This window comes from Panulirus ornatus, chromosome 41 (genome assembly GCF_036320965.1).
Source record: "Panulirus ornatus isolate Po-2019 chromosome 41, ASM3632096v1, whole genome shotgun sequence".
NCBI lineage: Eukaryota > Metazoa > Arthropoda > Malacostraca > Decapoda > Palinuridae > Panulirus > Panulirus ornatus.
Genome location: NC_092264.1, coordinates 8,001,820 through 8,028,479, shown reverse-complemented (window position 1 = coordinate 8,028,479; position 26,660 = coordinate 8,001,820). Strand labels below are relative to the sequence as shown.

General features: G+C 38.8%; 1 protein-coding gene across 2 annotated transcripts; it reads left to right on the top strand.

The window, feature by feature from the left end:
* Positions 1 to 597: 597 nt before the first annotated feature.
* Dpit47 (DNA polymerase interacting tpr containing protein of 47kD) lies at positions 598 to 26,660 on the top strand. Of its 2 annotated transcripts, none has more exons than XM_071685972.1 (9): positions 598 to 738; positions 5,169 to 5,359; positions 5,667 to 5,799; positions 7,534 to 7,695; positions 11,757 to 11,959; positions 16,484 to 16,660; positions 20,660 to 20,769; positions 22,020 to 22,193; positions 26,528 to 26,660. In XM_071685972.1, the coding sequence occupies exons 2-9, from the start codon at positions 5,183 to 5,185 to the stop codon at positions 26,616 to 26,618; spliced, it is 1,227 nt and encodes a 408-aa protein (XP_071542073.1). In that variant the 5' UTR covers positions 598 to 738; positions 5,169 to 5,182; the 3' UTR covers positions 26,619 to 26,660. The 2 variants fall into 2 exon arrangements, with proteins under 2 accessions (XP_071542073.1, XP_071542072.1); XM_071685971.1 differs by lacking the exon at positions 598 to 738 and adding an exon at positions 797 to 1,340.

The window sequence follows — 26,660 nt, the reverse complement described above, 5'->3', positions numbered from 1 at the left end:
ATTAAACTATTGCATAGCTGCTTTTTTTAATACCTATGTTGTTTTATGTTCTTGTAATTATTATATGTATCATTTTCAGTTTTGTGATCTCTGTGAGGGACATCATTGGACTGGGGTGGGAATGACCTATGTCCCCTCATCCCTTTGATAGATGAACGTATCAGTATAAAGAAAACTTAGGTATGAAGTGTTTTATTTTTTTGAAACAGTAAATTGGGTTGCAGGATGTTAATCTAATATTCATGTACCATATATATAATGGTTTAGGGTGTAAAGGATAAATTTGCTGGTGGTTATAAATTAACCTTGAAGGCCTTAATTACCTTGGCAAGATAAACATGAAATATATTTACGTACTTGGTATATTTTCCAAATAAACTTGCCTTCTCAGAAGACACACAGTTACTATGATATAACGCAGAGTGCATTTATTAAATGATAGGGGACTGGCTACGATAAATCCATCACCCTAGTTTATTACAAGTGCATTAGGCTGGGTTATACCCATTGCAATGAGTTGCTGAACTAACCTGCGGGTTGCACTGCCAGTGTCTGCCAGCACCCTAGACCATCACCAAAGTCAGACAGGGGTCAGCAGCATTCCACCTCATAATCAGCGTCATGTAAGGAACAACAAATTACCGAAAGCCACCCCAAACACGTCAAGCAGGAAGGGAACATTTCGTGTCGCATCAGCGATAAGCAAGAGGCAGCACCCAAATCCACGCCCTGGTTTAGGTATGAGGCATCATCCGTGTTAAGATTCGCCGACCACACATAACACGGGCCCTTGTGAAAGAGAGCTCGATGTATGGTTGCTGTTAATAGCAATGCTGGCAAGGCGGTTTGAAACTTCAATGTTTGTATCTGTCAGCTACCGTTTTCTTTTGTTGAGTGCACTAAATCAGTATCATTTGGAAGGATAATATAAATGAACTTTAAAGACTTTTAGGTGATTAAGGGCGTTGATGATTTATGATGACATTATTTAATCTTGATAGAATGAGTGGCAGTGTGGAGGACATTGAGGATCGGTGAAACTAATGAGAAAATTTAAGTGAAGAACATGGAAACGGAAACCAGCTACTTTTGGGTTGAAACGATGGATACTAGCAATCTTCCCGTAGCATCCGAAATTAGCTTTTTTTTTAAGTGTGAATTATTATCTTAAGTTTACTTTTGATAAGGATTCTGGATGTGTATGCATCAACACTACCTTGTCTAGAGAACGGGAGTTACGGTACGCTGCGCGAGTCGTATTCCCTAGTAGTCGCTACCACTGTGTGAGGCTTTGGAGGCAGACTACGAAATCCCATGTATATTTTAAAATTGAGATTGAGGTAAGTCTCGGCCCCTATCCCAAAGGAATGTAATGTATCAATAGATATTATTGGTTTATGCAAATGTTTCACGCACTTGAATGTGGAAGTTTCAATTCTGGGAACCACAGAAGTACATTAGTAATTTGGAAGAAACCTGCAATATGAATAGATATTTTGTCATTAAGTAGAATTGATTTTGACTAGTGATGTGTGACTTAGAGGATTACTGTATTCATCGGATAATTTATGATTTAACTGGAGGGAGATGTATGAAATAAAACGATTTTGTGCATTTTTTACAGTGTTATTTTGGAGTTTGTAAGGCTATTGTTTTGGCATTAATTAGATTTAGTACGGCGAGGTTTCTTAACATTTTAGCAGACAACGTTTGAAATACATTTCTAGATTCAAACCTTTCACCATGGTTAGTAAATTTTACTAGTGTTCTTTTTTATTTTAATACTACCTTGTTCAAATGTCACCTTGTGTAGTTGGAGCGGTAAGATTTTTTTTATACTACCATTTAATGATTACAGTGTATGTAAATGTTACCTCCTTATATTTCAATACTGTAGTCACAAAGTTTGGGATGTAGCAAATTTGATTGTGAGGGCTTTTTTGTAATGATTTGTATCATACTTAAGTGTACTGTCTTGAGAATAGAACAAACATTTTAAGGTGGCAGTTTTACTATGGATTTTATTCTGAATTTACCTACTTGTACTGGAAATAAGATTTGCTGTTTGCAATTTTACTGGAATGGATATATTATGTTTCATCTACTTTTACACATTTCACCCCAACATTTTCTCAAATCTGAATAGCCCTCCCCATAATTATTATTGTATCTGTCATTATAGAATAAGAAGAGATGCCAATTACCCTCCACAGGTTAGAATATATTCTCCCTTCATTGCACTACCATTGCAAAAGTCAGTTATATTCCATGATCAGATTCTGGTAATACTAAAGTAAATGTTTACTTTTATCACATCAATTTTTTGTAAATTTTGTATTGCGATTGAGTTGATGCTAGAAATGAGAATTTTGAGGGGAGAATGACATCCATAGTTTGTCCTGCATTTTTAAGTGAACCCAACATTTGAGGAGGGTTTTGAAGAACAGGAAGTGTGGGATGAATATAAGAGAAACAAAACAATGCAATATATCCCCGCTCAGTTAAGGCAAGTATATCTTAATTTGGTTGATTTGGTTTGTGCTAATTTGAATTTATTTTTTACTTATCTAAGTGGGTGGAGAAAAGTAATAAGTTAATGGAATTGCAGTACTTGATGAAATTGTTTCTTAAGTAGGAGTATTTGGAAATTTCTGTTAAAAACATTAAACTGAACTGATGTCTGACAAGAACCACATTGTGGTCATTTCTTAATGCATGGGTATTAAGGTTGGAAGGGAAAAGTTGCAGGTGCATGGGCTATAGCAAGAGGCAAGGTAAGAAAGGGGCAATAATGAGGTTGAACTTAGTAAAGGCACCTGTAGTGGATGAGATTAAGGTCGAGATGCTGAAGTATTCAGGAGAAAGTGTGATAGTGTGGTTGCATTTGATAGGTAAAGCAGCATGGAAACAGAAGGCTGTGCCAGAGGATTGGGTTAAAGATGATATTGTTACTTTATTCGAAGGTAAAGTTGCAATGATGTCACCATGATTTTTTTTTTTTTTTTTTACATATGTAACTGGAGTGATAAAAAGTAAAAGCAGAAATAGAGAAAGGGAGTGCAGAAATACGTGGTGGATGAGGTGTGGTGGCCAGTGACAAGTCTATTTGCAGTCTGTGTTGTTTACTGAGAATAAAGAGGTCTAGAAGAATATTGTAAATGTGTTGTATGATTTATGTAAGTGTAGATGATTGAAGGTAAATCTGAGTAAGAGTAAATTATTAGACTTTTCTAAACTGTGTGAGTATTAGATTTTGCTAAACTGTGTGAGAGTATTAGGTTTTGTGTGTGTGTGTGTGTATTAGATTTTGGTAAACTGTGTGTGAGTATTAGAATTTGCTAAACTGTGTGTGAGTATTAGATTGTGTTAAACTGTGTGTGAGTATTAGATTTTGCTGGTGTGTGTGAGTATTAGATTTTGCTAAATTGTGTGAGTATTAGATTTTTCTAAACTGTGTATTAGATTTTGCTAAGCTGTGTGAGAGTATTAGATTTTGCTGAAGTGTGTGTATTAGATTTTGCTAAAATGTGTATTAGATTTTTCTAAACTGTGTATTAGATTTTGCTAAACTGTGTTGGAGTATTAGATTTTGCTAAACTGTTTTGGAGTATTAGATTTAGCTAAACTGTGTGTGTCTTAGATTTTGCTAAACTGTGTGTGAGTATTAGATTTTGCTAAACTGTGTGTGAGTATTAGATTTTGCTAAACTGTGTGTGAGTATTAGATTTTGCTACACTGTGTGAGAGTATTAGATTTTGCTGAAGTGTGTGGGAGTATTAGATTTTGCTGGTGTGTGTGAGTATTAGATTTTGCTAAACTGTGTGTGTTAGATTTTGCTAAACTGTGTATTAGATTTTTCTAAACTGTGTGTATTCGATTTTGCTAACTGTGTGAGTATTAGATTTTGCTAAATGTGAGAGTATTAGATTTTGCTAAATGTGTGAGAGTATTAGATTTTGCCAAACTGTTTGAGAGTATTAGATTTTGCTAAACTGTGAGAGTATTAGATTTTGCTAAACTGTGAGAGTATTAGATTTTGCTAAACTGTGTGAGAGTATTAGATTTTGCTAAACTGTGTGAGAGTATTAGATTTTGCTAAACTGTGTGAGAGTACTAGATTTTGCTAAAACTGTGTGAGAGTATTAGATTTTGCTGATCTGATTTTGCGAAACTGTGTGTATTAGATTTTGCTAAACCGTGTGTGAGTATTAGATTTTGCTAAACTGTGTGGGAGTATTAGATTTTGATAGTGTGAGAGTATATTTGACTCTGCTAAACTGTGTGAGAGTCTATTAGATTTTGCTAAACTGTGAGAGTATTCGATTTTGCTAAACTGTGAGAGTATTCGATTTTGCTAAACTGTGTTAGAGTATTAGATTTTGCATAACTGTGTTAGTATTAGATATTGCTAAACTGTGTGAGAGTATTAGATTTTGCTAAACTGTGTGGGATTATTAGATTTTGCTAAACTGTGTGGGAGTATTAGATTTTGCTAAACTGTGTGGGAGTATTAGATTTTTTAAACTGTGTGGGAGTATTAGATTTTGCTAAACTGTGTGGGAGTATTAGATTTTGCTAAACTGTGTGGGAGTATTAGATTTTGCTAAACTGTGTGGGAGCATTAGATTTTGCTAAACTGTGTGGGAGCATTAGATTTTGCTAACTGTGTGGGAGCATTAGATTTGGCTAAACTGTGTGGGAGGTATGTTAACTGTGAGGTATGAGAAATGGAAATTTGGTTTCTTTTTGAGAGGAGCTTTTGATGAGACTATATTGAATGTAGAAGGAAATAACGGGGTGTATGAGGCTCGTGATACAGCAGGGAGTACTATACTTTGATTTGGTTTACACATGTGGAAAGAGTGCAAGATGGAATGTTTACAAGGAGAATGTATGATAGTACAATTAGAGGTTACTATGAGAGGCAGAACACCTGTGACATGGGGAAATAGTGGAAGAGTCCTGAGAGGGGAGGGCGGATAAAAGTTTTCGAAGAATGCGCAGAGTGGTACATGTGAGTGAAGCATGTAAGGACAGGGATAAAAGGAGATTTTTTCTGCCTTGGCCATGCCCTTAATGGGAGTTCTGGGAGGGAATGAGTATCAGAGATATTGGTAGATGGATAGTACATCATGATAACAAAGTTTGAATTTTTTTTTTCCTTGTAGATAAGAACTCTGTAATGGCAGAAGAATGGAAAGAGAAAATTGTTCGAGAGAAGTTAGACGGGAAAAAGGATTGGACTGATGAAGAGAGGGCTAAACTTTGCCAACAGCTTGATGAAGATCTTGACCGTCATATTGATTCTATGAGTAAGACCAAGTATGAAGGAGGATGGACAGAGCAAAATTGGAAAGAGGTTAGGACCATGATTTACATGTTTTTGTAATAATGTTTGTTGATAATTCATTTGTGAAACTATTTTGTGTACAATACAGTATTCCAATTTTTTTTTGTGAAAGACTTTTAGGGATTAGATTGATTATGTGACTTGCACTTAGAGCCTTTTTTAAAAGATTGCTCCTCAGCTCTGACCTGCACAAATTTATTAGAATTTCCCTAGAGGTTTTACCACACAATTTATGATTATTTGGCTAAAATTTTTGATTCAATTTTGTAGTAAGTGGTTGCTTGTTGGATCTCCATGGGTATTTTTCTGTTAACAGCAAATGGCAGAGCATCCTTTGTTTGCACCATATGTTCAGGAGGAGGGTGCAACTGAGGGAGAAGCACCTATCAATCCATTAAGTGAGGGGCTGGCACAGCTGAAGTTTGATCCAGACCATAATACTCCTTTGGGTAAGTAAAATTCATTGAAGTTTCCTTAACCCTTCACTGTAGTTAGAGCATTTAGGCTCCATAACTTTTTTTTCAGTTTGCTGTAGCAGGTTTTATATATACAGCTTTTGGTGCTAGTAGTGGTATTCCACAGTTTCCAGACACTACCACCTAATTATTTTTTCTTACACGAGTCAGTATGTGTGGAAAGATTGAGGAAACATGTAGGAAATAAGTTCGCTTTGTTAAAAATACCTCTGCATTGTGAATGCATAAAATCCTCCTGGAGTACCTCATACACCAGGCAGTGAACCAGTTTGTTAAAGAGGCATGTGTAAATTTGACTAGGATGTTATATTATTTGGAAAGGTATACTTTAGTTGATTATAATAACAAATGCATCTAGATATTTTTTAAAATATGAGAATTTCCTCACACAGTGTACAGTATCTTGGATTTTGGGACTGAAGTAGTGAAAGGGTTAAATGCTTGTTTCATTTTGGACTAGAAAAATGTCTTCATATGCTAAAAATTGGTAAATGCAAGCGTAAAGGATATGTACAAAAATGAGAGCCAACATATTGCATATTGCTTTGTATAATGCCAAGGGTAATGTGCAGATCTAGGGAATTGGTAGAGGAAGGTTTTTAAGAGATGCATCATTCAGATTTTTTGTGTTTTGAAATGAAAGAAATGTAAGAGTAAAGGATTATATTATTTGGAAAGGTATGCTCTTGATGATTATAGTAAGACGTGCATGGAGATTTTCTTTAGATCATTCAAGAATTTCCCACACACTGTGTGCATTACCATGTATATTATGACTGCAACAGTGAAAGGATTAAATGTTTGAATCAGCATGTCAGTTTGCACAAAAATGTCTACAAATGATTAAGGAAATGCATGCAAAATTGCACATGTAAGTGAAGGATATGTACAAAAAGTGAGCAGACACATTGAATATTGCTTGAGTATAATGCCGAAATTACTTGGATATCCCTAGGAATTTGTTGAGGAAGGGTTCTTAGAGGCATGTATTATTCAGATTTTCTGTTTTTATGGTATGATATGAAAAAATACATACACGAGTGAAGAGTTTGTTCAAAAAAGTGATAGAAATTTTATGACTGTGGTACAATAAGACATTAATGCATAGATCTCCCAGGTTAATGGTGGAGGAGGGCCTGAATCAGCTTTTGTAAGCCTGTGTTTAGCATCATCGAGTTGCCACTCACACTCGGAAACCAAGGAGACACCTAGTAGCAAGCAAATGTTATAATACTGATAGTCCGAAATGAAAAATCGTAAGATTAGTCTTGGCACTTTCCAGAGACACTGTTGTGTATGTATCCCAGCATTTAAGGTGTAAAAACTATAATTTGAATGAGTTTGTTCCTAATTTTTCTCCAAATGCTTTTTTAGTGAAATCTGATAAGGAAAGCAACAGTGCTCTTATTTGTACACTTTGTTTACAATTATTATATGAAACTGCAAAGTACTTAGCTTGATAGCAAGTTTCCTGGAAGAATTGGTCATCCCTTTCTTTTTGCCGGTGAGTATGAATGGAGCTGGAGATGTGAGTTCTGCGGTTATTTCTTATGAAAGTTGTAAGTTTATACTTGAATGACCCCATGTATATAAAAATTGTCAATTGATAGATATTATTTTGGTGTAACAAAAGATGACAGACAAGTAAATGGTGTAATATAGAATATGTAAGTGTTCTTTTTTAGATTTTTTTGTTCTCTGTTTCAGAGGTGGCTCAGAACTACAAGGAGGAAGGAAACCTACAGTTTAAGTATAAAAAATACCGACTTGCTGTTGCAAATTTCTCTGAGGGCTTGAAACAGAAATGTCCTGACACTGAATTGAATGCTCAGCTCTATAACAATAGGGCAGCTGCCCACTACCACTTGGGTAGGAACACATGTAATTCAGTTAATGTATGACCTACTTTGTAAAGAAAGACTGGTTTTAGACACTAAGAAAAACCTTAAAAGTTAGTTTCACAGTTTATTTTTGAAGGAAAGAGAAAAAATTGTCATTGATCAGTTTTCCAGTTTATAATACGTTTAAGTATTTTTATCTGGTATGTAGTAGTTTCTTGGGTGATGTTTGACCTTGCCAGAAGAAGGGACACAATAGCAGCCAACTCTTCAGCAGCTGTGGAGAGTGATCAGGTTGAGAAGTGAGAGATGGAGATAATTTATCTATCTATATCTTTGATGCCCATTCCCTGTGGGAATTCTCTAAGGGATGGCCATAGCAAAAGTTTTCATAACTGGTGAATTCCAGTGCCTCATCTTTAACAGGCCATTGGCTCAGAGCAACTGAAGTGCTGTATATCCAGTGGCTCTTGCCTATTATTTCTACTGAATACTTTTATCTGATGTTCCTACATACTACTACTACCACCTAATGCTCCCACCCAATGTTCTGACCTACCATTTCTACCTAATGGTTCTGCTTAATGATCCTGCCATTATTCCTACCAACTACTTCCTTCTGTTGCTCATACAACTTTGCCAAAAGACAGGGCTAGAGTTCACTGCTCACCACAGGAAAATCTAGTTACAAAGAATGTTATACGAGTTAAGTTTTGGTAATTGTTAGGTGTCACAAGGAGAGATTGTATGTTTGTGAACAGAATGTTAGCAAGTCACATGTAGGTGAGGCAGGAAAAGACAGTTACTTGGGTCATTGGAGTGCAACTTGATAATCACTGAAGTGCTGGCTCATTATGCGTTGTCATTAACCCTCCTGGTACCCAGGTGGTTAATGACTTTTATATACATCTTGAGTCGGTGGCTGCCTACCAACTCTTGGATAGAGATGATAATGTCTGTTCTTTTTGACTCGTCTTCTGAAAGATGGAAAGTGAAAAAAGATTCCTCACCTATGTGAGTAGCATTGCAGGCAGGGACAGTACATCCACCTGTATGACTAGAATAGCAGTTTTGACAGTGAATATTTTTGAGATTAGGCCAGAATTCCCTGTGCTTTGGAGCAAACTTGATGTCAATGATAGTTTCCAAAAAAATGATTTGATGTTGAATTAATGACACTCTATTGATACAGTTGGTGCTGTATCAGGATTCCTTAATGGAAATCCAACAGGATCCCTTGGGGCATCTCACAGGTTGGAGTGAAAGAGGCTTTGAGTAAATGAGGCTCATTATGCAGGAGGGTGAGAGGTGTGCATGGGATAGTGACTGTGGGCAGTTTGGCATAAATAGGTGATGTGCTATCATTTAGGTGAACCAGGGCATATGAACTGGTCAGAGGAAAATAAGGAAAGGTCTTTAGGGCTTGGCTGTTTATACAGGGGTCTGGTTTTGGTGCTTTATACATGAGGTAAAGAGAGGATGCAAGTAATGAGACTTATTCTTTGACATTCTTTTCTATTCCTGTCACTCTCTTTCCATGATGGAAACTGAACTACAGGGTGAACCAAAAGTAAACCTAAATGATAAAATTGCTGCATTCATAGCGTTACAACAAATGGCTAACATGACTTTTGACACATGGTTATCAACCTGCCCCTTCTCCATCCCTTCTCCATAGTTTTGTTGCTTGAGGCTTGAGTATTTTTGGTGAAACTGATGTTATGTATGGCAGATGAACATGCAAATGAAGTGCGACAGAAGTTTGCTGAAAAGTATCCATACACTCCTGTACCACATCACAGAACAGTGTGGCAGTTAATTGCCAAGTTTCATGAAACTTAATTAGTTGTGGACATGCTGAAATTTGGCAGGCTGACGGTAGCACAGAGAAGAATGTACTTGTTGGATATTTCAGATCTCTTAGTACAAAGGCTTAAAATGTTCTTCCTTGAATTCGCACAGCAGATGGGCACCTTATACAGCGACGTACATAGTGTTGAAGTAGTTGCAACTGCATCCCTAATAGCTAACATCTGTGCATATAGTGAGAGGGACAAAGTCAGGTGTGTTGAATATTGCCAATGGTTTAGAGACTTTATTACTGCAAATGGAGAGGATGTTTTAGACATCACAATCTTCACTGATGAGGCTTGGATTCATGTATCCTGTTACATCAACACCCAAAGCAGCCATGTTTGGTTGACAATTAATCTGTATGAGTTGGAGGCACCATTAAATGTTCAGAAGGTTGGTATGTGGTTTGCCAAATCACGAAATTGGATATTCTACCCCATTTACTTCCATGACACAATCGACTTGAAAGTTTATAGTGAAATGATTACCCCTTCATTGGACATTAAGATGATGACCAAATTTCCTGATGCTGCCAAATTTCCCGAGGCCACTTCCGATGGGATAGTGCTGTTGCACACACAGCTTGTTCCCATGAAGGTACCGTGCAATGTGTCTGGGAGCAGAGTGATTTCATAGAACATTTAGTGACCATGGTCACCATATCTTACACCTCCAGGTTATTACCTGTGGGGAGCAATGAAAGGCACAATTTATAAAGAACGGAACTGAAAGAAGCCATTGTAGATTTCTTCAGGAACATCCGTCTTATTGATTTGTTGCATGTCTCGTGTCTTTGCAAACATAAGACTAGTAGATTACTGCAGGCCTGTTAATTCCATTTCCAACATTTGTTTTAGCTTGAGTAATAATGGGAAATGTATTTGTATTAATGTACTGAGACACTCTGAATATACTAATTTTCTCTGTTAGGTGCATTGTCGGCTTACCCTGCTGTATGAAAAAAATGGTATTGCTAGGGAGAGGTCTAAAAGAATAATATTTGTGTGTTGTAGAGGTTGATCAAGAGGGATGAGAGCAGGATGCTGGGAATCCTCTCCTACATTAATACAGTGGAAGGAGGTAAATGAGAATGAATTCCTCTTAAGGTTGTCATTCTCTTCCTGGTGCTACCCTTATGAGGTAGATATCAAAATTGCCTGAAAAATGTTTTGATAGCTTTAAATTCCCCCTTGTTCAGTATCTTCATGAAACGCATACTACCTCCCAATGAATTGGAATGATATTAACATGTTAACATTATTTTTATTATTTTTTTTATTATACTTTGTCGCTGTCTCCCGCGTTTGTGAGGTAGCGCAAGGAAACAGACGAAAGAAATGGCCCAACCCCCCCCCCCATACGCATGTATATACATACGTCCACACACGCAAATATACATACCTTCACAGCTTTCCATGGTTTACCCCAGACGCTTCACATGCCTTGCTTCAATCCACTGACAGCACGTCAACCCCGGTATACCACATCGCTCCAATTCACTCTATTCCTTGCCCTCCTTTCACCCTCCTGCATGTTCAGGCCCCGATCACACAAAATCTTTTTCACTCCATCTTTCCACCTCCAATTTGGTCTCCCTCTTCTCCTCGTTCCCTCCACCTCCGACACATATATCCTCTTGGTCAATCTTTCCTCACTCATCCTCTCCATGTGCCCAAACCACTTCAAAACACCCTCTTCTGCTCTCTCAACCACGCTCTTTTTATTTCCACACATCTCTCTTACCCTTACGTTACTCACTCGATCAAACCACCTCACACCACACATTGTCCTCAAACATCTCATTTCCAGCACATCCATCCTCCTGCGCACAACTCTGTCCATAGCCCACGCCTCGCAACCATACAACATTGTTGGAACCACTATTCCTTCAAACATACCCATTTTTGCTTTCCGAGATAATGTTCTCAACTTCCACACATTCTTCAAGGCCCCCAGGATTTTCGCCCCCTCCCCCACCCTATGATCCACTTCCGCTTCCATGGTTCCATCTGCTGCCAGATCCACTCCCAGATATCTAAAACACTTCACTTCCTCCAGTTTTTCTCCATTCAAACTCACCTCCCAATTGACTTGACCCTCAACCCTACTGTACCTAATAACATTATTTTATCTGGATGATTTCTCAGACTGAATATAGGCATAGTCACGGTGTATGATGTGAAGTGTGCCTTTGATATTTTGAACTTTCCATTTGCTGAAGTATTCTTTTCATTTTAGGTAATTATCGATCTGCTTTAAAAGATTGTGAAAAAGCATATGAATTAAAATCAGACTATCTGAAAGCAGTCTTGAGAGCAGTTGACTGTGCCATAAAAGCAAAATTTTGGGATGAAGTTTTCACCTGGTGTGACCGAGGACTTGTCATGGATCCCAGTGATCAAAAATTAAAGAACAGTCGATTAACAGCTGTGAGAGAAAAAGTGAGTAGTAAGATATTTCTTGCATGGCAAATATTTTATTTACTGGGTTAAACCTTTGTGAACTTCATCTTATATAGATAATTCTTTGCAGTGCTTTATATATCCAGTTACATATGCAGATACAATATTTATATTTGATATGGTGAGAATATATCCACTGTGCCTTTGATTCCTAAACTAAATGATAGTGACATTACTGTAGAATATATTAACTTTTTTATGTGGTTGGAGGTGAATCCTTATAAATTTACCTCATTTTAGGGGTAGAACAATGTAACCCTAATCAAGCTAGTTTTGTGTTATTCTTTTTGGGTGCTGCATCCCTCCAGGGGATGTCTGATCATTATCTTGTGGAGGCAACGTGAAGATTTGTAGAGGTTTTCAGAAAAGGAGAGAATGTTAGGGTGAAGAGAGTGGTGAGAGTAAGTGAGCTTGGAAAGGGGACTTGAGTGAGGAGGTAACCAGGAGAGATTTGAGTGCAGAATGGAAAAAGGTGAGAGCAAATAATTTAAAGGTGAGTGGGGGAGGAGTGGTAGGTATTTAGGGAAGCAGTGATGGCTTGCACAAGAGATATCTGTGGCATGAGGAAGGTGAGAGGTGGGCAGATTAGAAAGGATAGTGAGTGGTGGGATGAAGTAAGATTGTAAGTGAAAGAGAAGAGAGAGACGTTTGGACAATTTTTGCAGGGAAGTAGTGCAAATGACTGGGAGATATATTAAAGAGGCAGGAGGTCAAGAGAAAGGTGCAAGAGGTGAAAGAGGGCAAATGAGAGTTGGGGTGAGAGAGTATCATTAAATTTTAGGGAGAATAAAAAGATGTTTTGGAAGGAGGTAAATAAAGTGCGTAAGACAAGAGGACAAATGGGAACATCGGTAAAGGGGGCTAATGGGGAGGTAATAACAAGTAGTGGTGAAGTGAGGAGATGGAGTGAGTATTTTGAAGGTTTGTTTAATGGGTTTGATGGAGTGGCAGATATAGGATGTTTTGGTCGAGGTGGTGTGCGAAGTGAGAGGGTCAGGGAGAATGTTTTGGTATACAGAGAAAAGGTAGTAAAAGCTTTGTGGAAGATGAAAGCCGGCAAGGCTGCGGGTTTGGATGGTATTGCAGTGAAATTTATTAAAAAAGGGGGTGACTGTGTTGTTGACTGGTTGGTGAGAATATTCAGTGTTTACATTGTATGGTTCATGGTGAGGTGCCTGAGGATTGGCGGAATGCATGCATAGTGCCATTGTACAAAGGCAGAGGGGATAAAGGTGAGTGCTTAAATTACAGAGATATAAGTTTGTTGAGTATTCTTGGGAAATTATATGGGAGGGTATTGATTGAGAGGGTAAAGGCATGTACAGAGCATCAGATTGGGGAAGAGCAGTGTAGTTTCAGAAGTGGTAGAGGATATGTGGATCAAGTGTTTGCTTTGAAGAATGTATGTGAGAAATCCTTAGAAATACAGATGAATTTGTATGTAGCATTTATGGATCTGGAGAAGGCATATGATAAGAGTTGATAAGAGTTGCTTTGTGGAAGGTATTAAGAGTATATGGTGTGGGAATTAAGTTGCTAGAAGCAGTGAAAAGTTTTTATCAAGGATGTAAGGTATGTGTATGAGTAGGAAGAGAGGAAAATGATTGGTTCCCAGTGAATGTCGATTTGCAGCAGGGGTGTGTGATGTCTCTATGGTTGTTTAATTTGTTTATGGATGGGGTTGTTAGGGAGGTGAATATAAGAGTTTTGAGAGAGGGGTAAGTATGCTGTCTGTTGTGGATGAGAGGGCTTTGGAAGTGAGTCAGTTGTTCGCTGATGATAGTGCTGGTGGCTGATTCGGGTGAGAAGCTGCAGGAGTTGGTACCTGAGTTTGGTGATGTGTGTGAAAGAAGAAAGCTGAGAGTAAATATGAATAAGAGCGAGGTTATTAGGTTCAACAAGGTTAAGGGACTAGTTAATTGGAAGGCAAGTTTGAATGGAGAAAAATTGAAGGAAGTGAAGTGTTTTAGATATTTGAAGTGGATTTGGCAGCAGATGGAACCATGGAAGTGGAAGTGAGTCACAGGGTGGGGGAGGGGGCAAAGGTTCTGGGAGCATTGAAGAATGTGTGGAATGCGAGAATGTTATCTTGGAAAGCAAAATGTTATATGTTTGCGAGGCATGGGCTTTAGATAGGGTTGTTTGGAGGAGGGTGGATGTGTTGGAAATGAGATGTTTGAATACAGTGTGGTGAGGTTGTTTGATCTATTAAGTAATGAAAGGGTAAGAGAGATGTGTGATAATATAGAGTGTGGTTGAGGGAGCAGAAGAGGGTGTATTGAAATGGTTTGGTCACATGGAGGGAATGGGTGAGGAAAGATTGACAAAGAGGATATATGTGTCAAAGGTGGAGTGAACCAGAAGTGGGAGACCAAATTGGAGGTGGAAGGAGAAAAAACTTTTGAGCGATCGGGGGCTGAACATACAGGAGGGTGAAAGGTGTGCAAGGAATAGTGTGAATTGGAATGATGTGGTATACCTGGGTGGATGTGCTGTCAGTGGATTGAATCGGCATGTGAAGCGTCTGGGGTAAACCATGGAAAATTTTGGGAGGCCTGGATGTGGAAAGGGAGCCATGGTTTTGGTGCATTATACATGACAGCTAGAGACTGAATGTGAATGAATGTGGCAGAAAGTATGAATTATGTTCATGTGTATATATGTATATGTCTGTGTATGTAAATATATGTATACATTGAAATGTATTTATATTTATATTTATTTATTTATTTATTTTATGTATATTATATTTTGTCGCTGTCTCCCGCGTTAGAGAGGTAGCGCAAGGAAACAGACAAAAGAATGGCCCAACCCACCCACATACACATGTATATATACATATACGTCCACACACGCACATATACATACCTATGCATCTCAAAGTACACACATATATATATATATATACACACATAGACATATACATATATACACATGTACATAATTCATACAGTCTGACCTTATTCATTCCTGTCACCACCACGCCACACATGAAATAACAACCCCCTCCCTCGCATGTGCGTGAGGTAGCGCTAGGAAGAGACAGTAACAGCCACATTCGTTCACACTCAGTCTCTTCTAGCTGTCGTGTATAATGCACCGAAACCACAGCTCCCTTTCCACATCCAGGCCCCACAGAACTTTCCATGGTTTACCCCAGATGCTTCACATGGCCTGGTTCAATCCATTGACAGCATGTCAACCCTGGTATACCAATTCACTCTATTTCTTACACACCTTTCACCCTCCTGCATGTTCAGGCCCCAATCACTCAAAATGTTTTTTGCTCCATCTTTCAACCTCCAATTAAGTCTCCCACTTCTCCTCGTTCCCTCCACCTCTGACACATATATCCTCTTTGTCAATTTTTCCTCACTCATTCTCTCCATGTGACCAAACCATTTCAAAACACCTTCTTCCACTCTCTCAACCACACTCTTTTTATTACCACACATCTCTCTTACCCTTTCATTACTTATTTGATCAAACCACCTCGCACCACATATTGTCCTTAAACATCTCATTTCCAGCACATCCACCCTGCTTCGCACAACTCTATCTATAGCCCATGCCTCGCAACAATACAACATTGTTGGAACCACTATTCCTTCAAACATACCCATTTTTGCTTTCCAAGATAACGTTCTCGACTTCCACACATTCTTCAACGCGCCCAGAACTTTCGCCGCCTCCCTCACCCTATGATTCACTTCTGCTTCCATGGTTCCATCCACTGCCAAATCCACTCCCAGATATCTAAAACACTTCACTTCCTCCAGTTTTTCTCCATTCAAACTTACCTCCCAATTGACTTGTCCCTCAACCCTATTGTACCTGATAATCTTGCTCTTATTCACATTTACTCTCAGCTTTCTTCTTTCACACACTTTACCAAACTCAGTAATGAGCTTCTGCAGTTTCTCACCCGAATCAGCCTCCAGCGCTGTATCATCAGCGAACAATAACTGACTCACTTCCCAAGCTTTCTTATCCACAACAGACTGCAGACTTGCCCCTCTTTCTAAAACTCTTGCATTGACCTCCCTTAATGCGTATTGCTGTTGCACCATCTTAAAGAAGAAAAACTGTAAGTCAAGCTGTTGTAAGTCGGGGTCATCTGTACATGATAGTTTGAGGTGTGGCTAGAGATTGTCCTTACAGCTATCATAGATTTAAGTTGGTCCTTACCCCATGTAAAAATATTTCCCAGATGGTATTACAAGATCTTAAATCTTTTATCATGTTTCAGTTTTATTGTAATATGATGTTGGTTACCTTTAGAGGAACAATTGAAAATATCAGGAGCACTCGGTAGTTTGATGGTGAAACGTATTCAGTGTTCTTTTTTTACTACCCGATTGTAATTTATTTTATGTTTAGTGATTAGGAAGACTTTTAGGCTTAATTTTTTTTGTTAGTTTTATCTCTCTAAGCAACTTATGAAAACCCCTCACCCAGTTTTGGGAGCGAGTTGAGAATTTAGCTTTTGTATTTCTTTGACAGAAACTAGTTGAGAGAAACTCTCGGAAAAAGGCACAAGAAGAGAAGAAAAAGCTAACAGATGAACAGAATCTTATAAATGCTATCAAGAATCAGGGTGTAAAACTTGGAAGTTCAGCTGTGAAGGGTTCTTCTTCGATTACTTTATCAGACTTGGAACCGTCTCATCCTGCAGCACAGGTAGATGTAATGTTTAGATAATTTCTTGGTAATAAAGACACATCGAGATGTGGATACTGCTTGTGATACTTTTATTTAGTTGAAGGTATTATTTTGGAGAAGCTTAAAGAAGTAATAGCAGCCATGTATAATCTTGAAATTGATTGGCTGATAGATAATGTCATAAATGGAGAGAGCTAGTGGAAAGGAGAGACCATGGAGATGGAAGGATGGAGTGAAAGATGATTTGACACGCAAAACAATAATAGATTTGTGGGTGACAATACTAATTTAAGCATTATGGTATGCAGGGGTGATGTGTTGTCATTGGCTGAACCATGACATAAGCGATCAGAGGAAACTTGAAACCTTGGAATGGTCTAAGCAGTTTAGATGTGTGTTGTGTGCCTCCATTTGATACATTGTATTTGGTTGTCTTCCTGATATCTAAGAGTCCTAGAAACATGTTGGCAGAAGTAAGGTGAATGACTATCATCCTTTTGTGAACTTGAGTCCCCATTTGATTTGAAAATTGGTTGTACCCTTGGCATGTGTTCATATTCAGAGAGTAGTTCTGTAGCTTCTCAATTTAATTTTTGAACCTGTACAAAGTAAGCAAAGGATACACCTGTTTGACTTCTTCCATACTAACTGGACTAGGACATATCAGTAACAGGATAGTGTGGGCAGAAATTGGAATATCACCATCTGTTGGCAAATATTTGTCAAAAGAGTGGCAGCTAAATATAAAGTACAGTTCCTAGTGGTATTGTAGAGCTGTATTAAGTAATATGATAGAATTTTGCATTTAGCAGGCTGTTGACAGCAGCTGCATAGGGTTGGTGCTACTGTTTTGACAGAAGTGTTAATGTGCTGTCCAGAACCATCTTGTACCCTCCTTGTCAGGATTGCTTGTTTTACCATCTGACCCATCAAACAGGACTTCTGAATGGACTAGTGACTTCTGAATGGGCTAGTGCTGCCATCTTACAAGCACCATACACCTACTCAAAATTTGCTTTCTTGGCATAAGTTCTCTGCACAGTGATTCTTTATATTGACAGTCCAGCAAACCAATGGTGCCTTGTCCCTAGCATCATGGGATGCTAAGAATCTTGGGATACCTTCCTAGCTCTGTTGCCATTGAGAGGGAGGGTGCAGACAGAGTATTGGCCCTCTCTATAAGACTTTTTTTTTTTTTATTCATTCTACCAACATTTGTGGGCATTCTAGTAAGCTCTCTTCTGTAGAACACTATATAGTACCTCCTCCGGTGTCTTGCTTCGCTTTAAGATCTAAGTGTTTAATGTTTTTACAAGCCCATTTCTAATATCCAACTATAATTTTCACTTAGGATTCCAGTCAGAGTTGGTGTCTGTGCATATTCCAACATAAGTATACTTGTATGCCTTGAGGACTTCAAGTTCCCAAACTTAGATATTATATGGCTTAAGGTCTGTCTCATGGCTACCATGTTTTTTGTTTAGCTTATGGCTCTCTTAATTCTACAAATTTTTTATTTTCTGTGATCCTATGATATATTCTTGCCCAAAAGCTGAAATCCTCTATGTAGGGGATTTCAGCATTCGCCATAAGGAATGGTTGGATTCCTTCCAGAATGATGCTGTGTGTGTGTTTGGGGTGGGTGGGGGGATTGAAGCTCTTATGTTCTCCATTCTCAGTGAACTAGAGCAAACTTTCTCCACCTCTCCCATTTTCTTGACCTTTGTGACCACTCTCCTAATATTTTGGATCCGTTTTTCACCTATAGTCCCTCCCACTGGAGCTATACAGTCTTACTCCTAATTAGTTCAGTGTGCCTCTGAACTTACTCCTGTGCTTTCTCATCTGTTCCATTTCTGATTAAAAACCAAACATTTTTTTCTTTGAACTTTGGAAGTTTGCATTGGTACACCCCATCACAAAGAAGGACGACTGTTCTAACACCACTAACATCCTGTTGCTTTGACTTCTGTTAATTCCAGTCTTTGAATTCCTCCTCAACTCCCATATCCTTGGAAGCCTTACATCTCTTACTAATGTTTGATCATTATTCCTGATAGATTTTGGGTGATCCTATGTAGATTTATCCAAAGCTTTTGACAGGGTGTGGCATTGGGATATCATCTCAAAGCTCCCATCTTCTGGCTTCTCTCCCTCACTTTGCTCTCTCGTATCTAACATCCTCTTTGCCAAGCTGTCTGTGGTTTTTGATGGATCAGCCTCTATCCTCCATCAACAGTGGTGTTCCTTGAGGTCTGTCTTGTCTCCTACACTTTTTCTCCTTTTTATCAATAATTTCCCTTTTATGCTGATAACCAAATGCACTTGTATGCTGAGTGCATAGCTCTGCATTCCTCCACATTCTTCATTTCTTCTGCTTCTTCTCTCAGACTATCTGCTTCTCTTATCAGCATAGCATCTCCAAATAAACTCGAACTTGGTCAGGATTTTTCAGTGGGATAGACAAAACCTGGTTGTTTAATGCCTCCAAGATCCAGTTGCTACCTTATAGACAAAATCTGGTTCAGTTTAATGCCTCCAAGATCCAGTTTTTACCCTAAAGACAAAGTCTGGTTAAGTTTAATGCCTCCAAGATTCAGTTTTTACCTTTCTATCAAAAAATCCTTAGAACTTTCTTTTCTCGTTTGATGGTTCTGTAATTCTACTTATTAACTATGTACATATTGCTGTAGCATCCACACTATGTTGGAATCCCCAAATACAGAAATTGCTAATTTTGCCTCTATGAAGCAAAGTGCTGTTTAGGTGTTGGAATTTCTTTAATTCCCAACAGTTGCTTTTTCTATACAAAAGATTGATCCCTCCTTGTATGGAATTCTGCTCTCATCAGGGGTGGTTTTAGCTGTACTTCTTTTGACAGAGTTGAAAGCAGTCCGACTCAAATCTCCAATGCTTATTTCAAAATGATCCACTTACCCTATGTTGCAATTTTTGCTTTACGTTCCCTTTCCAGTAGGTATTTTTTTGGTTTTTGCTCCTGAGAGCTGGGCACTATTGTGCCTCTATCATTAGCAAGACCACACAACACTCGTCAGGCTTCTGCATCACATGGTTACTATGTTGGCCATAGGCAACTCAAGTGTGGACCTTTTTGATAATTTTTTCTTTCCTTACATCTTGAAACTTTAGAACTTTTTAACCTCTGATACCTTTACCAATAATTATGACCTTGCACTTTTTAAAAACTGTTTTTCATTCCCTTCAAAGTTGAATTTGTAAATACTCTTCCTTGTTACATCTTTTTCCCTTTCTTTAACCTGTCCATATTTAAATGAAGGCCTGGTCTCAGTGTGGACTTTTGTCTGTGACAAGCCTCCAATGTAAATGAAATAAATTTTTTTTGAATTGGCTTAAACTGAAGGCCTTAGAGTTTCTGTATCCTTTGTTCATGTCTGAGCTTATAAAGTGTCCCAGGCATCAGAACCCATTCTGTTCCATCCATGTATGTAGAAATGTTGTCAGTATAATGCACATAATTGCTATGTTATAAAATCTTATGTCTTTAGCAGGGGCCCATACAGCTCACAGGTTGCTCAATAATCAGTAGGAGTGAAAGGATGGTCTCTTTTGGAGTGATAATTTTTTGACAAGATTTTACTCCAGTGATGTAACCATAATGAATGTGACTATATAAGGTGACATGGCAGCTTGATTGGTGTTTAAAGATTTGCATGGTTAATTTCATAAAGTGAATATCCTTCCCCTCACTTCTCCATGGCAGACATGTCATTCTTTGAGAGAAAGTGGAAGTAGCTAATGTAACAATCCAAAGTAGGTTTGAATGTTGTAGATCAGATACTCCAAAGTAGGTAGCACAGTCGGCTAGGTCTGTTTAACATATAGGATTATTTAAGACTTCTTAGATTGCTTATGTTGATTTCATGCCTATATACCATGGTTTTTGCAAAGAAAGCTATTAGCCATTATACAAATTGTTAATGGCCTTTCCCTATAGTTATGCCACTAATGCATTGAGTATTTTGTTTTATTCTCTAGGGTTCTCGTGTCCATTTCAATGAGAGTGGAGAGTTAGTGTGGCCTGTAATGTTCCTGTATCCAGAACATTATGAAACTGATGTTATCCAAGAGTTCACAGAAAGTGATTGGTAAGATATGTTTGATATTTATCATGGTTAGGAGCTTTGATTGCTCTGTGTTTACTTCAGTTTTTGGATCCTGTTGGATTTACATTGAGCAGAGGACTGGATGACATTAAAGAAAGCAAATGGGGATTTGGTAACAGGAGAAAGAGGAAGGCTATTGAGTGAGTATTTAGGAGATTGTGTTTGATGATAGGAGGAGGAGGAAGGCTAAGCAGTGAGTATTTAGGAGATTGTGTTTGATGATAGGGTGTTTAATATGTTGTGTAAGAGATAAGGTGGCATGCAATGAGAAAGTTCAGGGAAATGGTACGGTCAAAAGAAAGTGGTGAGAGTCTTACATAAGGTGAAGTGTGGCAAAGCAGCTAAACTGGGTGCTGTTGCAGTTGAATTTCACAGACTATTCAACATTAATATTGCTGAAGGTGAGGGGACTGAGGAGTGGCATGAAACATGTATAGTGCCTTTATATGCAGGCAGTGGAAAGAAAAGTGATTGCTTGCATTAGAGGTACAGTGTGAGTTTGAAAACACTTTTTGTTGCTAGTGATGCCACATTTGCCTCTGATTTTTGTATTGTTCAGATACTGATGATGCTACATAAGCATCCAAGTGGAAATGGATTTGAGAAAGTGGATTCTTAAACTATTGATATAATTTTCACACTGTCCTCTTCAGAAACTCTTAAACTTATAATGTGGAAAGAATCACAGTTTGAAAGATTGATTATTACTTATATAATTTCATTATGTGAACTTTTTTTAATGTTAGTTGACAGCATGGGCTACTTAGGCTCTAATCAAAGCTTACCATGCATTCCCTGCATGTTGAAGAATGTGACTGAAAGGGTTGGGAGTGAGGGATATTGAAGATAGAAGAAACCATCAGATAATCTGTGAGACTTGACTATTGATGGGGAGCTTTAGTTTTGATACTTTGTACGTGATGGAAATTGTATGTGAATGAGTGAGGTTGCTATTTTTTTTCCACCTTACTGTGGTGGAGAATGACAAATGTATAGATATGCACTATATATCGATTTTTTTTGTACTTGTTTGGTGATTCATGCATAGCATAGTACTGCCGGGAACAAAGACACCCTCATTTGCTCACAACCATACATTTGTTTTTTATTTAACATCAAATTTTGCATACTTGGAAAGGTGTTGATAGTAAACAGAATCACTTGTGTGAATAACTTTTTTGCAAAATAAAAGTCCTTAGAATTTAGAATGATGGTGTTGTAAACTCTTCTAGTATCAGTGATCACTTGGAGGTCATTTTTGGGGAAGATGCTCCACCAGCTCCATGGGACACAGAGCAGAAGTATCGCATTCAGAATCTACAAGTGTTCTTTGAAGATGTAGGGGAAAATACGCTGTGCAAGGTTGACCCTAGTCAGAGTCTTCAGCGTATGCTTCAAGACCACAGGTCAGTATGATTTGTCGTCTCGCATAGTTCTTAGTTTCTTATTTACATAACTTGAGTCACTACCACTGTTGTTTCGTATTTTCTTCATCTTTAATGGTTCATAGCCCATTTACATCTTTTAACTTTTTCCCTTTGTTTTCCTCTGTATACCCCAGACATGTTGCATTCTCTGGTTCAGTTCATTGACAGTACTTTTATCCCAGTATGCCACATTGTTCCAATTCACTCTGTGTATGTTTTTTACAATACCGCATATTTAGGTCTTGATCACTCAAAATCTTTTTTACTCTATCCTTCCACCTTCAATTTGGTCTCCCGCTTCTCCTTGCTTCCTCCACCTCTGACACACATGTCCTCTGTCAACCTTTCCTTCATCATTCTTGCAGAATAAATAAAATAAAAATAATATATATATATTTTTTTTTTTTTTTTTTTTTTTATACTTTGTCGCTGTCTCCCGCGTTTGCGAGGTAGCGCAAGGAAACAGACGAAAGAAATGGCCCAACCCCCCCCCATACACATGTACATACACACGTCCACACACGCAAATATACATACCTACACAGCTTTCCATGGTTTACCCCAGACGCTTCACATGCCTTGATTCACTCCACTGACAGCACGTCAACCCCTGTATACCACATCGCTCCAATTCACTCTATTCCTTGCCCTCCTTTCACCCTCCTGCATGTTCAGGCCCCGATCACACAAAATCTTTTTCACTCCATCTTTCCACCTCCAATTTGGTCTCCCTCTTCTCCTCGTTCCCTCCACCTCCGACACATATATCCTCTTGGTCAATCTTTCCTCACTCATTCTCTCCATGTGCCCAAACCATTTCAAAACACCCTCTTCTGCTCTCTCAACCACGCTCTTTTTATTTCCACACATCTCTCTTACCCTTACGTTACTTACTCGATCAAACCACCTCACACCACACATTGTCCTCAAACATCTCATTTCCAGCACATCCATCCTCCTGCGCACAACTCTATCCATAGCCCACGCCTCGCAACCATACAACATTGTTGGAACCACTATTCCTTCAAACATACCCATTTTTGCTTTCCGAGATAATGTTCTCGACTTCCACACATTTTTCAAGGCTCCCAAAATTTTCGCCCCCTCCCCCACCCTATGATCCACTTCCGCTTCCATGGTTCCATCCGCTGACAGATCCACTCCCAGATATCTAAAACACTTCACTTCCTCCAGTTTTTCTCCATTCAAACTCACCTCCCAATTGACTTGACCCTCAACCCTACTGTACCTAATAACCTTGCTCTTATTCACATTTACTCTTAACTTTCTTCTTCCACACACTTTACCAAACTCAGTCACCAGCTTCTGCAGTTTCTCACATGAATCAGCCACCAGCGCTGTATCATCAGCGAACAACAACTGACTCACTTCCCAAGCTCTCTCATCCCCAACAGACTTCATACTTGCCCCTCTTTCCAGGACTCTTGCATTTACCTCCCTAACAACCCCATCCATAAACAAATTAAACAACCATGGAGACATCACACACCCCTGCCGCAAACCTACATTCACTGAGAACCAATCACTTTCCTCTCTTCCTACACGTACACATGCCTTACATCCTCGATAAAAACTTTTCACTGCTTCTAACAACTTGCCTCCCACACCATATATTCTTAATACCTTCCACAGAGCATCTCTATCAACTCTATCATATGCCTTCTCCAGATCCATAAATGCTACATACAAATCCATTTGCTTTTCTAAGTATTTCTCACATACATTCTTCAAAGCAAACACCTGATCCACACATCCTCTACCACTCCTGAAACCGCACTGCTCTTCCCCAATCTGATGCTCTGTACATGCCTTCACCCTCTCAATCAATACCCTCCCATATAATTTACCAGGAATACTCAACAAACTTATACCTCTGTAATTTGAGCACTCACTCTTATCCCCTTTGCCTTTGTAAAATGGCACTATGCACGCATTCCGCCAATCCTCAGGCACCTCACCATGAGTCATACATACATTAAATAACCTTACCTACCAGTCAACAATACAGTCACCCCCTTTTTTAATAAATTCCACTGCAATACCATCCAAACCTGCTGCCTTTTTATTTTATTATTTTATTTATTTTATTTTGCTTTATTGCTGTCTTCCGCGTTAGGGAGGTAGCGCAAGGAAACAGATGAAAGAATGGCCCAACCCACCCACATACACATGTATATATATACACGTCCACACATGCAAATATACATACCTATACATCTCAATGTATGTACACATATATATACACACACAGACATATACATATATACACATGTACATAATTCATACTGTCTGCCTTTATTTATTCCCATCGCCACCTCGCCACACATGGAATAACAACCCCCTCCCCCCCTCATGTGTGCGAGGTAGCGCTAGGAAAAGACAACAAAGGCCCCATTCATTCACACACAGTCTCTAGCTGTCATGTAATAATGCACCGAAACCACAGCTCCCTTTCCACATGCAGGCCCCACAGAACTTTCCATGGTTTACCCCAAACGCTTCACATGCCCTGGTTCAAGCCATTGACAGCACGTCGACCCCGGTATACCTTATTGTTCCAATTCACTCTATTCCTTGCACGCCTTTCACCCTCCTGCATGTTCAGGCCCCGATCACTCAGAATCTTTTTCACTCCATCTTTCCACCTCCAATTTGGTCTCTCACTTCTCCTCGTTCCCTCCACCTGACACATATATCCTCTTTGTCAATCTTTCCTCACTCATTCTCTCCATGTGACCAAACCACCTCAAAACACCCTCTTCTGCTCTCTCAACCACACTCTTTTTATTTCCACACATCTCTCTTACCCTATTATTACTTACTCGATCAAACCACCTCACACCACATATTGTCCTCAAACATCTCATTTCCAGCACATCCACCCTCCTGCACACAACTCTATCCATAGCCCACGCCTCACAACCATACAACATTGTTGGAACCACTATTCCTTTAAACATACCCATTTTTGCTTTCCGAGATAATGTTCTTGACTTCCAAACATTCTTCAAGGCTCCCAGAATTTTTGTCACCTCCCCCACCCTATGATTCACTTCTGCTCCCATGGTTCCATCTGCTGCCAGATCCACTCCCAGATATCTAAAACACTTTACTTCCTCCAGTTTTTCTCCATTCACACTTACCTCCCAATTGACTTGACCCTCAACCCTAATGTACCTAATAACCTTGCTCTTATTCACATTTACTCTCAGCTTTCTTCTTTCACACACTTTACCAAACTATTTCACCAGCTTCTGCAGTTTCTCACTTGAATCAGCCACCAGCGCTGTATCGTCAGCGAACATCAACTGACTCACTTCCCAAGCTCTCTCATCCACAACAGACTGCATACTTGCCCCTCTTTCCAAAACTCTTGCATTTACCTCCCTAACAACCCCATCCATAAACAAATTAAACAACCATGGAGACATCACTCACCTCTGCCACAAACCTACATTCACTGAGAACCAATCACTTTCCTCTCTTCCTACATGTACACACGCCTTACATCCCCGATAAAAACTTTTCACTGCTTCTAACAACTTGCCTCCCACACCATATATTCTTAATACCTTCCACAGAGCATCTCTATCAACTCTATCATATGCCTTCTCTAGATCCATAAATGCTACATACAAATCCATTTGCTTTTCTAAGTATTTCTCACATACATTCTTCAAAGCAAACACCTGATCCACACACTCTCTACAACTTCTGAATCCACACTGCTTTTCCCCAATCTAATGCGCTGTTTCCCGCGTCATCAAGGTAGCACCAGGAAACAGATGAAGAATGGCCTATCTACTCGTACTTGCTGTTTCCTGCTTTAGTGAGGTAGCATTTAAGAACAGATGAGAGAGCTTTAGAGGGAAAACATTTTTTTTTTTGTACATATTCGTGATTTCCTGCATCAGCGAGGCAGTGCACGTATCTGTTAGTAATTATGTAGAATGTATTCCTCCAACTTGCAGTACCTCAACATTTCTTGATAAATGAAAAATGCAGTTAACTTATTTGCATGATATTTGAAGCTGTACATGGTTTTCTGGTAATGTTTTGTTTCATGAGGGTTACTAGCTTTAATTTAAGACTTGTTTATATATGAATGTGTTATGATTCTTATGATGTAACCTTGCTTTCCATGTGTTGCTGGTTTTATCTTGTCAGCTTTCCACTTTTAATATAAATGGAAGATTTATCCATAACCAGTTTGCTAATTTTTTGAGACAAAGTATGTTGGCTCATGCAGATCATTGTCAGTAATATTAAAAGCTGTTTTTTTTCCTTTACAGATACTGTGTATTGGGTGGGACTCCAGGTTTTATTGTTCTCGTTAAAGGCAGCAAGTTCATGAAGGAATTTTTGATGAAGTATAGTACTTAAGAAATTACTTTTCAGATACATTTAAACCTTTAGAAGTGATAA